At 38.8% G+C, this 13324-nt stretch overlaps 1 protein-coding gene across 1 annotated transcript in view; it reads right to left on the bottom strand.

Moving 5' to 3' along the window:
- The window catches only part of LOC307124131 (multiple PDZ domain protein), a 70409-nt gene extending 61589 nt beyond the window's left edge, over nucleotides 1–8820 (bottom strand). Inside the window, exons 1-6 of the mRNA XM_079813170.1 lie at nucleotides 8592–8820; nucleotides 8352–8404; nucleotides 8027–8196; nucleotides 2291–2491; nucleotides 1981–2117; nucleotides 1650–1860 (exon numbers count right to left, since the gene is read on the bottom strand). Of these exons, the coding sequence (XP_079669296.1) occupies nucleotides 1650–1860; nucleotides 1981–2117; nucleotides 2291–2491; nucleotides 8027–8196; nucleotides 8352–8358 (726 nt within the window). The 5' untranslated portion in view covers nucleotides 8359–8404; nucleotides 8592–8820. The remainder of the gene's footprint in view (nucleotides 1–1649; nucleotides 1861–1980; nucleotides 2118–2290; nucleotides 2492–8026; nucleotides 8197–8351; nucleotides 8405–8591) is intronic.
- Between the last annotated feature and the right edge of the window lie 4504 nt (nucleotides 8821–13324).

Here is a 13324-nt window from a genome sequence, read left to right as displayed (position 1 = left end):
CGGAACGAGAGAAGAGGAGCGCTCCGTCTGTCCTCGGCTTTATTTGAAGCGGCGGAGGACCAATGTTCTCTGTTCGCGGCGTAAACACGCGGCGGCACGAGAGAAGAGAGGTGGAGAGCTAGAAGCTCTTAGAAGTGACGTTGGCAGCAACGCACATATCATAAACACACATACATAGTATAAAGGATATTTTAACGCCGGATGGCGCAGCTGGAAGGCAGGCTGAAGGCGGAGAATCCGACATCCTCAGGCTGCGTGTTCCGCTGGGTGCGTGTCGACGGCGGGCTTCGATCCGGAGCTCAACGATTGCAAGTCGCTGAAGAAGAATTAATCTGACTAACCTTGCGAGAGTGGGTCTTATATACCCTTGGCTATGCAAATTCTGTTGCCCCTTGTGGCGGGAATTTGGAAGGACCTGATTGGTCCGTCCCGCCCCACGGTCTCGCCATAGGTTGCTGCAGTTGCAGCAGCACAGCCAATCAGCACGCAGCTGCTTCCTGCTGAGAGCTGTGCAGCTGCACTGCGTGTACATGGTATTTTTGGATAAAAATTTGCTTCAATATCTCGAGGAAAGGAATTCCCCCATAGCGTTTTAGCAAAACGCAATACGAGAGTACTCTCGTAAGGGAACAATTCTGTTTCAAATAAACGCTGTTCTTTCTATCCTTTAGTGACGGACACTGAAGACTGGAGTAATGCCTGCTGAGAGTTCAGCTTTGCCATCACAGAAATAAATTACATTTTAAAAAATATTTTCAAATGGAAAAAGTTCATTTAATGTGTAACAATATTTAAAAACATGACTGTTTTTACTGTATTTTTGATCAAATAAATGCAGCCTTGGTACATTGGCAACGCAGCCCTGAAGTGTCGGCAGAAACCGTGTCAAACGCACTTGCCTATAGGCTAAAGGTGTAATGCTTGCGTACATGCCGTCGCCGTTTTCACGGACTCGCCTTTTTTAGGGTTTGCGCGGGGATGGTGGTGGTATAGTTTCAAAACTATTTCAAACCTATTTCATGGTTTCGTTCTCTGGCCACCAGGTGCTGTTGCTGTTTTAGTTGAGGATGTTGTTGTTTACATGGCCCCAAATTAAATAACTAATCAGTTTTTACAATAGAAATGAATCAATCAAAAACTTACTTTCGCTTTTCATCTAATACAAAATTTATTTTATTTTATCACTGAAAAGCTGCTTTGAAGCAATCTGTGTTGTGAAAAATGCTATATAAATGAAGATGACTTGACTTGACATTGAGCTTTTGAACAGTGGTGTATTATAATAGTTTTGCTAATAGGAGAAGGCTCCATTTTATCTTAATTGATCGACTCCCACAGTAAATCTTTCAGTGGAGTACAGTCACATGAGACTCTCCTTTCACAGCAAACACCAATCCTAACAACCTAACATAAAAAAGCTATTGTATAACATTTAAGATGTTAGATGTACTGCCTTTGTGGTAATGTAATCAAATTACTGTGGATCAGTAACAGATTTAAGCTGCATGTCGAAGTGAGGCAGCTATCAGGCATAAGTATGAGTTACAGTAACAGATATGAAGCAAAATATGAGGCTATTTTACACATTCTGGATATTCAAATTCAAGAGATATAATAAAGATGAAAAAAAAAAAAAAAAAAAGACTTACACTGAATTGTCCATCAAGGCCAGAGAGATTTTTGGGAAGAGTGTGGCTCATCGGGGGGCTGAATGATGGGGTTGGTTCCCTGGCTATACTTAAGGTAACCACAGAAGCAGCTTCCTGAAGAATCTGGACAGCTTGTTCCTGTGTTACCGAGGATTCAAACAGCTTGCCGTTCACTGCTAGAATCTGATCAGCCTCATGGAGACGTCCATCACTAAGACAGGATAATGGTGTAAAGAATGGTTTCAAATCATCCTATGCCCCTGTCCAGAACAATGCGATTCGAATCAGTAATGTTTTGCTATACTAAAATTGCATTCTTGTCAGTTTATACCTGTATGCTACAGAGTCCGGCTGAATCTTCTGTATGAAGATACCACGACCTCCACCGCCTTCAGTCTCCAAGCCAATAATGCTGATGCCTAAAGCACTTTCACCCTTCTCCAGTTCAAAACTTAGCACAGACCGACCCTGAGAGAGCAATAAACACACGGGATGAGAAAGAATGGATTCAATCTGTTGGTTTTGGGAGATAGTAGTACACTGAAATTAAAGTTTGCATGATCAGGATGTTACAGAATACGTATCTCAGTTGGTTTTAAAGGCTTGTGTTTCCTGGATGATGGTGTTTTGAGGTACAGTACCTGGGCCATGGACTGAAGCACTGACATTTCCTTTGTGATGCAAGGGGCAAAAGTCATATGACTGGAGGATCGACATCGGTCATTGTGCCGCTGGGCTGAGAGGTAAGAATCTCTATATCTCAGAGTGCATGAGGGATGGGATGTGCTCGCACCATCTGCATCATCACTCATAGATTGAGGAGGAGGCGTTCTGGGTGAAACCTGAACAAACACACATTGCACGTTGCACCACCCATTTGCAAAGCCTTACTGGGATGTAAGTTGATATGTGAAAATGCACACTAGGACAAGATTTATCAGATTATATGCCGTTTACATTTTCTGATCCTTTTGCATTTTATTTTTATTTTCTTTAACCTCATGTCACTATCAATGGTAATAATTAAAATTGAGTATAAACAATAGAGGAAACACGATACAGATGAAAAATAATCATGAAATATAAAAATAGTATATTTACATATTTAATTAATAAACATTTATATTTTTATAACAAGTGATTAAATATAAAAAAGCAACATTAAAAAGTTTGGGGTGAGTAAAATTGCATTAGATAGAAAGATTTGACAGAAAAGACTTATAGGGCCCCATGTCAGACACCCGACGCAATGCGACGCCAGTCTGGTGCGCAGACCCGTTTTTTTCCGTCATTAAACAAGCAAAAGTCGATTTGGACTGCCCTAAGTGCACCTGCGCCATGCGCTTCAAACCATGCACTCAGATCGTTAAAATACGGCCCACAATGTCACAAAAGATTTCTATTTCACATAAATGATCTTTCTATTCATCATATAGCCTAATCATGTCACAGTGTCCACAAAAATATTAAGCAGCACAACATTGGTAATAATAAGAAATGTTCTTGAGCACCAAATCAGTATATTAAAATGAATTCTGAAGGATCTTGTGACACCAAAGACACTAGAGTAATGGCAATAATTTTTATACTTTAATTACTATAATATTTTTTACTGTATTTTTTATCTAATAAATACAGCTATGGTGAGGATAAGAGACTTTCAAAAACATAAAAAAAATCATACTGACCCCCCAAACTTTTGATCAGTAGTGTATTTAAAAAAAAAAAATGTAATCATACAGGGGCAACGCAACAAAGAAAGTGCAGTGTTTAGATCAGTTTCATGCATAACCGCTAACAGCTGTAATGTACATTCACGTAATGTTCTCTCTAAAAATATAAACAAGTGTAAATGTGAAAATTTTAATATATGTCTAAATGATTGAAGTCTGTCGGGTAAAGCATTAGCTCATTGTCATTGCCAACCAACTGTTTATTACAACCTGGTCAGTAGTGTGCGACGCGTATATGTTTAGTTTAGACGTGGGGTTACATTTCAGTGTTTCGGTGTGCAAAGCATAGCCATCGCTAAAATTTATTTTACACAGTTACTAATGTATTTTAGTGTTTAGACTACATTGCATGCAGGGTATTTGTGAGCGTCTGTCACTTTCAATCTGGTGTGTCACTATCAGGTTTAACATAGTAAATAATCTTAATTAAAAAATATAAAAATGCAGTTGTTTATGCAAAGGTCAAGATTATAGGTTAGGGAAAATAAAAATAAAATCCATAGCTCAGTATAAAAACAACAGAAGTCAATGGAAAGTCCCCACCATTACAGAAACGTGTGTGTGACTTGCTGACCCCTGCCTCTCTCTCTTTTCAGCACAGATTAATTGGTCAGCTCAGGTAAGTAGCTTATAAAACCTCAGTTTGGTCCCTGCTGCTGTTTTCAAAGAATCATCTTTCTAAATACATCACCTTCAATATACACAAACACGGACACACTTACCAAGGATATGCTACGCAATTAGACCAAATATACAAAGCTATGTTTTGATTTAGGTTACATTGCATACATTGTATAACTCATCTGAATTAATTGTATATTTTGTTAAAAGACATTTTTATGATTTTACAAGCTCTAGTTCCAGAAAATGTTTTAATATAATTTATGAACTGAATTCAATCAGCTAATTTATTATGCACTAAAACAATGTTAATGTAGAGATTTTTTCTGATTAAATCTGTATCAGAAGACAAGTGACATTTTTATTGAAAACACTTTTATTGAAATTTTGAGACAGTTCATGAATGAATTCTTTAATGAATGAATTGTTTGTCAAACAAAAAGCAAAATGACAAAGATTCTATGGATATTTCAGAAAGATGACAAAAACTAATGTACAAAAATAAAGACTTTTATTGCTGACCATATGCCACAACAGCAGAATAACAGCACAGCTGGCAACTCTAGTTTTATTCCTGCTCAACTATAATTAAAACCTATAATTAAAATAAGTGCTTGGAATATAAATACATTTGCTGTTTGATTTCAACTATTTTACTTTATATGTAATAGTCTTATTACATTTGTTCACAAACAGATGTATGAGAAGACTAGCCTATTACATCAAAGAATGCAGCTAAACAGGAAGTAATAAGCTTGATTAAAGAATGACTCATAAAGAACTTAATATAAAGCTTATGATTATCCATGGCAAGCGGCCTGACCAGTGCACAATAAGCACAAGGATTATCTGATATATAGTTTTGCTGAAGTAGCTACACCTCATGGCATATTAGTACCCCCATAAACATGCAGTTTTTCATGACAAACAGCCAGTTTAGAGCTTCATTTATTTTACGCTCATCTGGCGTGTGCTGCTCCCCTCATTTTGGCCGGCTAGAGGATTCTAACACAATCGATTGTACAGTAGTTGTACCGAATAAATCTGAAAGTAACATCTACTGTGTCTATATTTTTATGATGATTTCTGAGGAGCTAAATGACCTGAGCTGCTCTTTGAAAACTTGGGCTAACACAGGCCATTTTTCAAAAGAATATTTCCCATCACTACCCTGCACAGTAACACACTCAGAGACACAAACACACACCTATTTCACAAAACCCAGACCACCTTTCAGACTCTTTACCCTATCCTTGAATAACCTCTCACGCCACCCATTCATATATTCTGGTTTCTTTGACCTCTTTATGCTCTGGAAATGCAGCGCCCTAGGTAGAGTTCAATGCATTCAACTACTCTTACAGGAATATTCAGGGGTCCAATACATGTTTTGCTCAATTGACAGCATTTGTGGCATAATGTTGATGACCAAAAAAATTATGATTTCGACATGACCCTCATTTTATTAAAAAAGAAGAAGAAAAAACAAATCAAGGGTGCAATATGGCACGTATAATGAAAGTAATTTGAACCAATAATTTTATAAAAGCACTTATGGGTGCGGTCACACTTAAAAGCGGCCCATTATGTTTTTTCGAATATTCTCTTTCATGCAGTGTGTAATATCGCTGTCTGTGAATGTAAAAGTTTTACAAAGTTGTAAAGTCGAAAGTACACGATAAATAAAGTTATTGCCTCACAAATGAAAGAATCGACTCTAAACCACCTAAACGAGTCATTTGTAATTCGAATCCCACTGTGTTATAGTTCTACGACACTAGAAAAAGACATTTTGTGCATAATGTCCGCCCACAAACAACAAGCTTCCACTTGAAAGATGGGTCAGTACCCAATTTATTTGGACCAGCTTTCTCCTCAGAATCACAACCTGTAAGTATGAATAACTATTGATGTATATATTTTCTACCAGGTGTTCAAAAGACGTCGTTTTGTGTTTTATATTGTGCACACTGTGCGATTTATAATGGTCCTTCACGATTGTTCCTTGTCAGACTGTACGAACATGATCCTCGCTGTAAGCCATGTCACACTGTAAGATCTAAGTTGTCATTAATGTCAGACTGTACGATAGTCAATGCGCGCTAAAAACAGATGCACGCAAGAAAACTCGTCCGGAGTTTTATATCATCAATCAATGACGCGTTCGGTGACAGTGAGCTGAATACACGCGGGACTGAAATGGTGCCTACAAAGAAATCTCTAGCGCTCATTTTGGTCATAGTTTATCTTGAAAAACGAAGATAATTTGACGGTCGCCGTAGGAGAAGTCACACTGCAGGATTGTGCGCCAAATCTTCTGACACTGTCAGAATTTCGTCTGAGGTAAAATTTGATCGCAATGGTCATTAATCGGCTGCCGGTGAACATGTCAAACTAACGATCAAAGACTTCAGATTTTTAGCCTAGGATCAGAGGAATCTTGTAGGATTTGCCTAAATATGTCTCAGACGGCCAAATCGCGCCCAAAATCTCACAGTGTGCACCCGGCTTAACTCACGTTATTGCTGTCTTACTGAAATAGTTCTGCTGAGCAGCTGTGGGCTGCTCTATTACCTAAAACTCTATTAATGCAGATTGTCTGTCGTTCTTACTACTTCAAGTAAAGATAAAGGACTGCGCAAGATTTGTTTTGAAATATACGCAGGAGTTTGTTTGTTGATGGACGTACACTTGTTAATGCTGATGGTGAGGAATTACAGTTGAAACTTCTCATATTGTACCTCAAAATGAGTAGCTTACAAGGGGGTAATCCAGCACCCGGAAAGCGTACCTTCCATAGGGGCAGCCATTGCTAACCAAGCCATCACCTGCTGTTAGCATCCCATTGACTCCCATTCATTTTGGCGTCACTTTGACAGCGAATAACTTTACATTTGAGGCGTTTAAAGATTCCATTTGACCATTGTTTATTTCTAAAGAAGCACAACAATGTATAAAAGGCTCCATTACCTTGTATCTTACACTATCGCCCCGTAGAAGCCGTTTTTGTAAAAAATAGGCTAGCGATTGCATCATAACCACGCGACTGTCGTATAGTAGAGAAATTACCGTATAGACAGGAGGAGAAGCTCATAGGCAATCTTTTGCTGTCTATGAGGCAATCGGGGGGACATGGAGGCATAAAGTCTGATATAGTCAAGGGAGAAGCCCATAGAGAGCCAAAAGCAACGGGACAAAATATTTCAACAACGTGATTCAGATTTCACTTTGCACAACTACTAGAAGACGTACAACTGTCAGACAGGTTGCTCACGTCACATCTACGTCGTCAAGCTCAGTCTGAGGTTGCACAGTGCGCTCAGCCATCAGGAAGTGAGTGCTTCTAATTGACTTCACTTTTCCCCATCGAAGCCTATGGGGTCGCTGTGTCCATTTCTTTTACTGTCTGATAGCTTATCACTGAGATCCATCCTGCTCAAGTCGTCCTTGCGATGGAGGTTCAGGTTGAATAACTAGTTCTTCCAATGTTTCATCATCAGACTTTACAGTGTGTACAATCACTGAGGAAGCCTCAGCTGAAGTTGATTTATGGTGATGGGCGTTTAGCTTCTGAAAAGCCCTGTAAACGGTAGACCAATCACAACAGACTGGGCCATCTGGCCAATCAGAGCAGAGTAGCTCACGGAAAGGAGGGATTTAGAGAGACTGATTCATCCGACGATTCGTTTGAGAATCATTGAAAAATTTGGTGATGTGCAATGCATATTATGAGAAAAGTAAAGTGTTTTTTGACCTTTGATGCATGTAAACCTTAATTTTTTATCACACTAAATCATGATATTGAAAAACATGGATCAGATTTCAAAATTACAATACTTTTTTTCTTCTAATATTACGTAATATGATCACGAGAAATGTGTTTACATGGTTTATTAATAATTTATTAGTTTATTTATTTTTGTAATTACTATATGACGGTAAAGCCCATTGTTTAACGTCTGTTGCAACAATGTCATTTTTGTTGTTGTCATGTACTGGGATGATGATGTTAGATTCTCTGACCTGCTGCTGCTGCTGCTGTTGTTCAGTCTCTTGCATGATAAGTATCTGATGGAACAGAGGACTCTGCAAGACACTCTTGAGCAGACTGAGTTTTTCTTCAGCGGGCATTTCTCCCCTCTTCTTCAGCCTCTGCTGCAGACGCTCCACTGCCAGCAAAGCACGCTGTGTGTCTATACACACGTACACATAAATGTATTAATGACACATGACATCAGCTTACTCCACATGAGAGTGTGTACAACAAGCTGCATTTAATATTCATACTTGTGCACTGAATGGCACACACGATGGCTAAAATAATATTGGGTTAAGACTTCATACATACCCATCATTTTCAACTGTTTGAGTACTGAATTACCACCACTGCCTTTCTGACATCTGCAAAAACAGAAGCAAATTAATGTCAAGACCAACAGACATTATGTCAATCAAACTCTTGAACATATTCAAGATACAAATCAACAAAAACAAACAGATTTGTCACTTTCTCATCCTTCTCAAGAGGGACTTACATGGATTGCGGCATCTTAATCACTAACTGGCATGCACACCTGACAGTCCTTACCTGTGACGTTTGGCAGGAAGTGAGAGTGACGCAATTTGGCAGCGCTCTCGTCTGTCTTTGCAACCGATGACAGGCTTTATGAATTGTACTCACGGTTTACTTCATATCTCACTGATGGCTCTGATAACGCCAGCTGTAATCTGTTATTCATAATGATGTAATCTGGGTTGGACTCTCGCACCTCTACGGGAGGTTCTCGCGGTCGGCACGCGCTCATCATGTATACTGCGCGAGCGCTCGCGTTTTGCGCTGCGCTGCTCCGGTAATGCGCTTACCGGGGAGGCTTAGCAGCTGTAAACGGACTTAAACTGTGAACGACGGTAATTACCCGGGACAGATGTCCTTACAACCCACCTGATAGGGCTTTAAGCCTCTGGCGGTGGGTGGTGTTGCGCACAACAATAGTAACTAAGGGAAAACAAAGCAGGAGGGTTATTTTAAACGGGCGAATCACAGTGAAGCTGATTGATGCGTGATTGATGTGTAAATATGAAAATAAATACGTAATAAATACAACAGTAGCCTAGTTCTGAACCAGGTGGCCTCAGCAAACTTCCAGGTCGCAGAAAAGTTATAGGCATATGCATATCAAGCTATCAATCCTGCATTTTTTTTTCTTCCGTTTAATAGCAAAATATAGGCAAGTACACAAATCGCTTTATTATTTTCAATACAGTTTCAAGGTGCAAATTATTATGGGGTTTTGTGGAGTGGAGCACAAATGAGGTCAAAGAACAACGAAAAGGGTTTGCGTTTCAGTTATCACGAAAGTTATTTTACAAGTTTAACGAATAGAAATCGCTTGTGCTTGAGGAGGTAACCATAGCAACAGATGCTCGATTGTTGTCTGAAATCGATCGGATGATGGTTCTATTTAACATAAGTATCTGAGAAGCATAAGTAACGTTAGCATACTGAACTGTCATTATTTATCAAGTTATTAGGCTACACCTCACAAATAATATAGCGTTTTGTTCTAAACGTGTTCGCATTACTATTTAAACCTCATGGGGACAAAAATGTAAGTTAATTATACAAAATAAATAGGCTAGCCTACTTCCTTCATATAGCTAATTGTGCAAATAGCTCATAAATGAATAGTTGCGTTATTAGCATGCCGTAGGTAGCCTACGTGCCTAAAGATAAGGGCAACAAGTAGGCTACGATAGCTAAAAATAGGTAAAATCAGCCTGTTATGGCTCAGGTGTAACTGACAGGTGCGATGCCGTCTTGGATGTTTTATCGTTAGCTGTCTATGCAGTCTTCATTCGTTCTGTTCTCACTCTGCGCCGTAAAGATCAATAAATGCTGATTTCTCACCCCACATTTACCTTCAGATCAACAGGTTTCCCCTGCAGCTCAAAACTGGCTTTCACGGACGTCTCATCGGATGATCAAAAGCCCGGGGTCTCTTTTAAACATTTTCGACTGCCGAAAGTCACATTAGAGGCATCCAACATGATTTAGACAGCCTAGGGTTTGCGTGAGTGATAACTGGCTGTCAGCGCGCATGTCCGCGATGCGCCTTTGATGCTCGCGTGAGTTTAATGTAAATGGATGTTCACCCCCCCCCCCCTCCCCTCTTCATTTAATGAAATAACACAGACATCAGCTCTTATTACTGCTGCTCATGAGAAACATTAATAAGTGTAGCCTATGTCTACAAATTAAAATGTAGCCTACCAATGTTTTATTTTGCATCAAGCCTCACTAAAACCGATTGAAGCAAATGCCAACCTATCAATACGTTCAAATCAATAAATAAATGTATTTCGTTGCAATTATGAATAGTAAATTGGCCTAACTGCACTCCGCGAACATTCCACGAAAAAGGTTCCTTGGTGTCCCTCATAAAGGCCTATATAGTTCATATAGAATTAGTAGTTCAGAAAGAATTAATATCTATTAAAAAGACAACAGAAATTGACATAAGTAGCCTATGTACTGGTCTGGACTGGTCAAAATTATTGGCACCGCTGGTAAATATGATCAAAGATGGCTTTAAAAATAAATCTGCATTGTTTATTCTTCTGATCTAAAATGAGCAAAAAGCAAACTTTTCATTGAAGTAAAATAATGGAAAGTCGGGGGAAAATCACATTATGAAATAAATGTTTTTCTCCAAAACACGTTCACAATTATTGGCACCCCTAGAACATGAAATTGTCTATAGCTAATATGACGTCTTGTTTCACAGGAGTATAAATATGAGGAAACACAAAGGCCAAATTCCCTTAATCATTCATCACAATGAGTAAAACCAAACAATATAGTCCTGATGTGCCGTAAAAGATTGTTGGGCTTCACAACATAGAAAGTGGCTGCCTGCAAGAATATAGCTAAAGCATCGGAAATCCTCATTTCCACCATCAGGGCAACAATTAAGAAGTTTCAATTAACTAAAGATGTTACAAATCTGCCTGGAAGAGAATGTGTCTATATTGTCTTAATGCACGGTGAGAAGGAGAGTTTGAGTGGCCGAAGACTCTCCAAGGATCACATATGGAGAATTGCTGAGATTAGTTGAGTCTTGCGGTCAAAAAGCATTAAAAAAAAAAAAAATTCTAACAACCCCCTCATCACCACATGTTGTTTGGGAGGGTTTCAAGAAAAATCCTTCTTGCTCATCCAGAAACAAACTCCAGCATATTCAGTTGTCAGACATGACTGGAACTTCAAAAGGTACCTGGTTCTGTGGTCAGATGAAACTATAAAAAGAGCTTTTTGGTGGGTTTGGTGCAACGGGGATAAAAAATACTCCATGCTCACGGATAAAAATTGTGCTGGATCTTTAATGTTGTGGGCCTATTTTTTTTTTGCTGGAGGTCCTGGACTTCTTGTTCAGATACATGGTATCATGGATTGTAGCAAATACCAACAGGTAAAAAATCAAAACAAACATCAAAATCAACACACAAATGTGTCACTGAGCACAAAATGAAGCTTCTGCCATGACCCTCCTCCAGTTCCCTGACCTGAACCCTATAGAAAATGAGTGGGGTGAACTGAAGAGAAGAAGCACCAACATGAAGCTGGGAATCTGAAGGATCTGGAGAGATTCTGATGAAGAAATGATCTCTGATCCCTTGTCTGGTGCTCTCAAAACTCATAAGCCATTATAGGAGAAGACTCAGAGACAGAGCTGTTATCTTGGCAAAAGGAGGTTGCAAAAAGTATTTCATAAAAGGGTGCCAATAATTATGGCCAACATGTTTTGGTAAAAAGCATTTATTTTATAATGTGATTTACCCCCCACTTTCAATTATTTGACTTCAATGAAAGGTTCGATTTTTGTGATTTTTTTAAATAAAAGATCAAAAGGATAAACAATGCAGATGTATTTTTATAGCCATATTTGATCATATTTACCAGGATGCCAGTAATTCCGACCACAACTGTATTCAGACTCTTTGTTATGATAATTAAAATGTATCTGGGTGCATCCAATTCCTCCAGATAATTTTTTTAGATGTTTCTGCTGTAATTAGAGTGCAGTGGCAAATTCAACATGATTTGGAAAGGCACACATCTGTCCACACATCTGTCTACTATTAGCCAATACTTTAGACAGGTGTGCGTCAATGTATATAAAGGTATATTATTATTTTGTTATCTTTTTTTTATATACTTTTTTAAATTATCCATGATACATTGTGTTTCCAAAATAGATATATGGAAATATAAGCCATATTAAGTACTTTATAACATATTTTTATTTAAAAGATGTGTCACTGGTTATACATTAATGCTGTTACCATCATAGCTCCTCCTTATTAAAATGATGTAAAGAAAATTCCATAAATAAAAATATCATGAAGGGATGAAAACAAATTCCATTAATGATTAGCATCCTTGGATGTGAACACTTCAAGAACAAATCATTGTATATTTATCTTATTACATTGGTCAGTATGAAATTATCTTAAAATGCAAATCTGAAACCTGTTACTAAGATTTTGTAAATTAGGCTGATTATTAAAAACAGGATAGCCTATTTGTACAACTACTGTCATTACATTTTCTTTCTAAAACACGTAGTGTAGCCTAATGATGATGAACAAGCACGCTAAATGTCAGTGTTACTTTTTAAGACTTTTTTATCCCAACATTTTACAACTTAGCAGATGGCAAATTTTAGACTATTACGCAAATGCATACTTTAAAGTTTTTAAAAGCTCAAAAAATGTACTTTAAAAACAGATTTCAAAATGGCACTGCACCTATTTCGCTGAATGACAATGACCCCGCAGATGATAGGAAGGTCGACCCTTCACTGCCGTGCGCGCTCTCGGCCACCAGAGCGTGCTCAAGTCCTCCCGTCATCCCAGCTCCAGATTCACCGCCCCTCTCTTATCCTCCCTTTCTTTCCTTTTCCCTCCCACCCTCCATCCTTGAATCAAGCATCACTTTGCTTCCAAATTGGCTTGTCATTTTCTCTCGGCGCTCGTTCCCTAGCTGTCGGGTCGTATGGACGATTTAGCGATGGACTGGCGCTGATCTCGCGGATTGTTCTATCGCTGGACCCACTCTGTGCATTTTCCTGTTATTCCAGAAAAGAAAAGAAAAAAACACTGATCGGGATACAACATTGGGCTCTGATCCCCAGTGTCCACCATAGATCCGTTGGGTTTGGGGGACGAAGGATACTCGATACTGATCCTCACCGTGGGTCTTCGGGAGGCTTCGAGCCTCATAAAGGCGCATCTGGGAACAGAAGCTCAAAACATCATCTG

The sequence above is a fragment of the Gobio gobio genome (assembly GCF_949357685.1).
Source record: "Gobio gobio genome assembly, chromosome: 3".
NCBI lineage: Eukaryota > Metazoa > Chordata > Actinopteri > Cypriniformes > Gobionidae > Gobio > Gobio gobio.
This window is presented reverse-complemented; position numbering and strand designations above follow the sequence as displayed.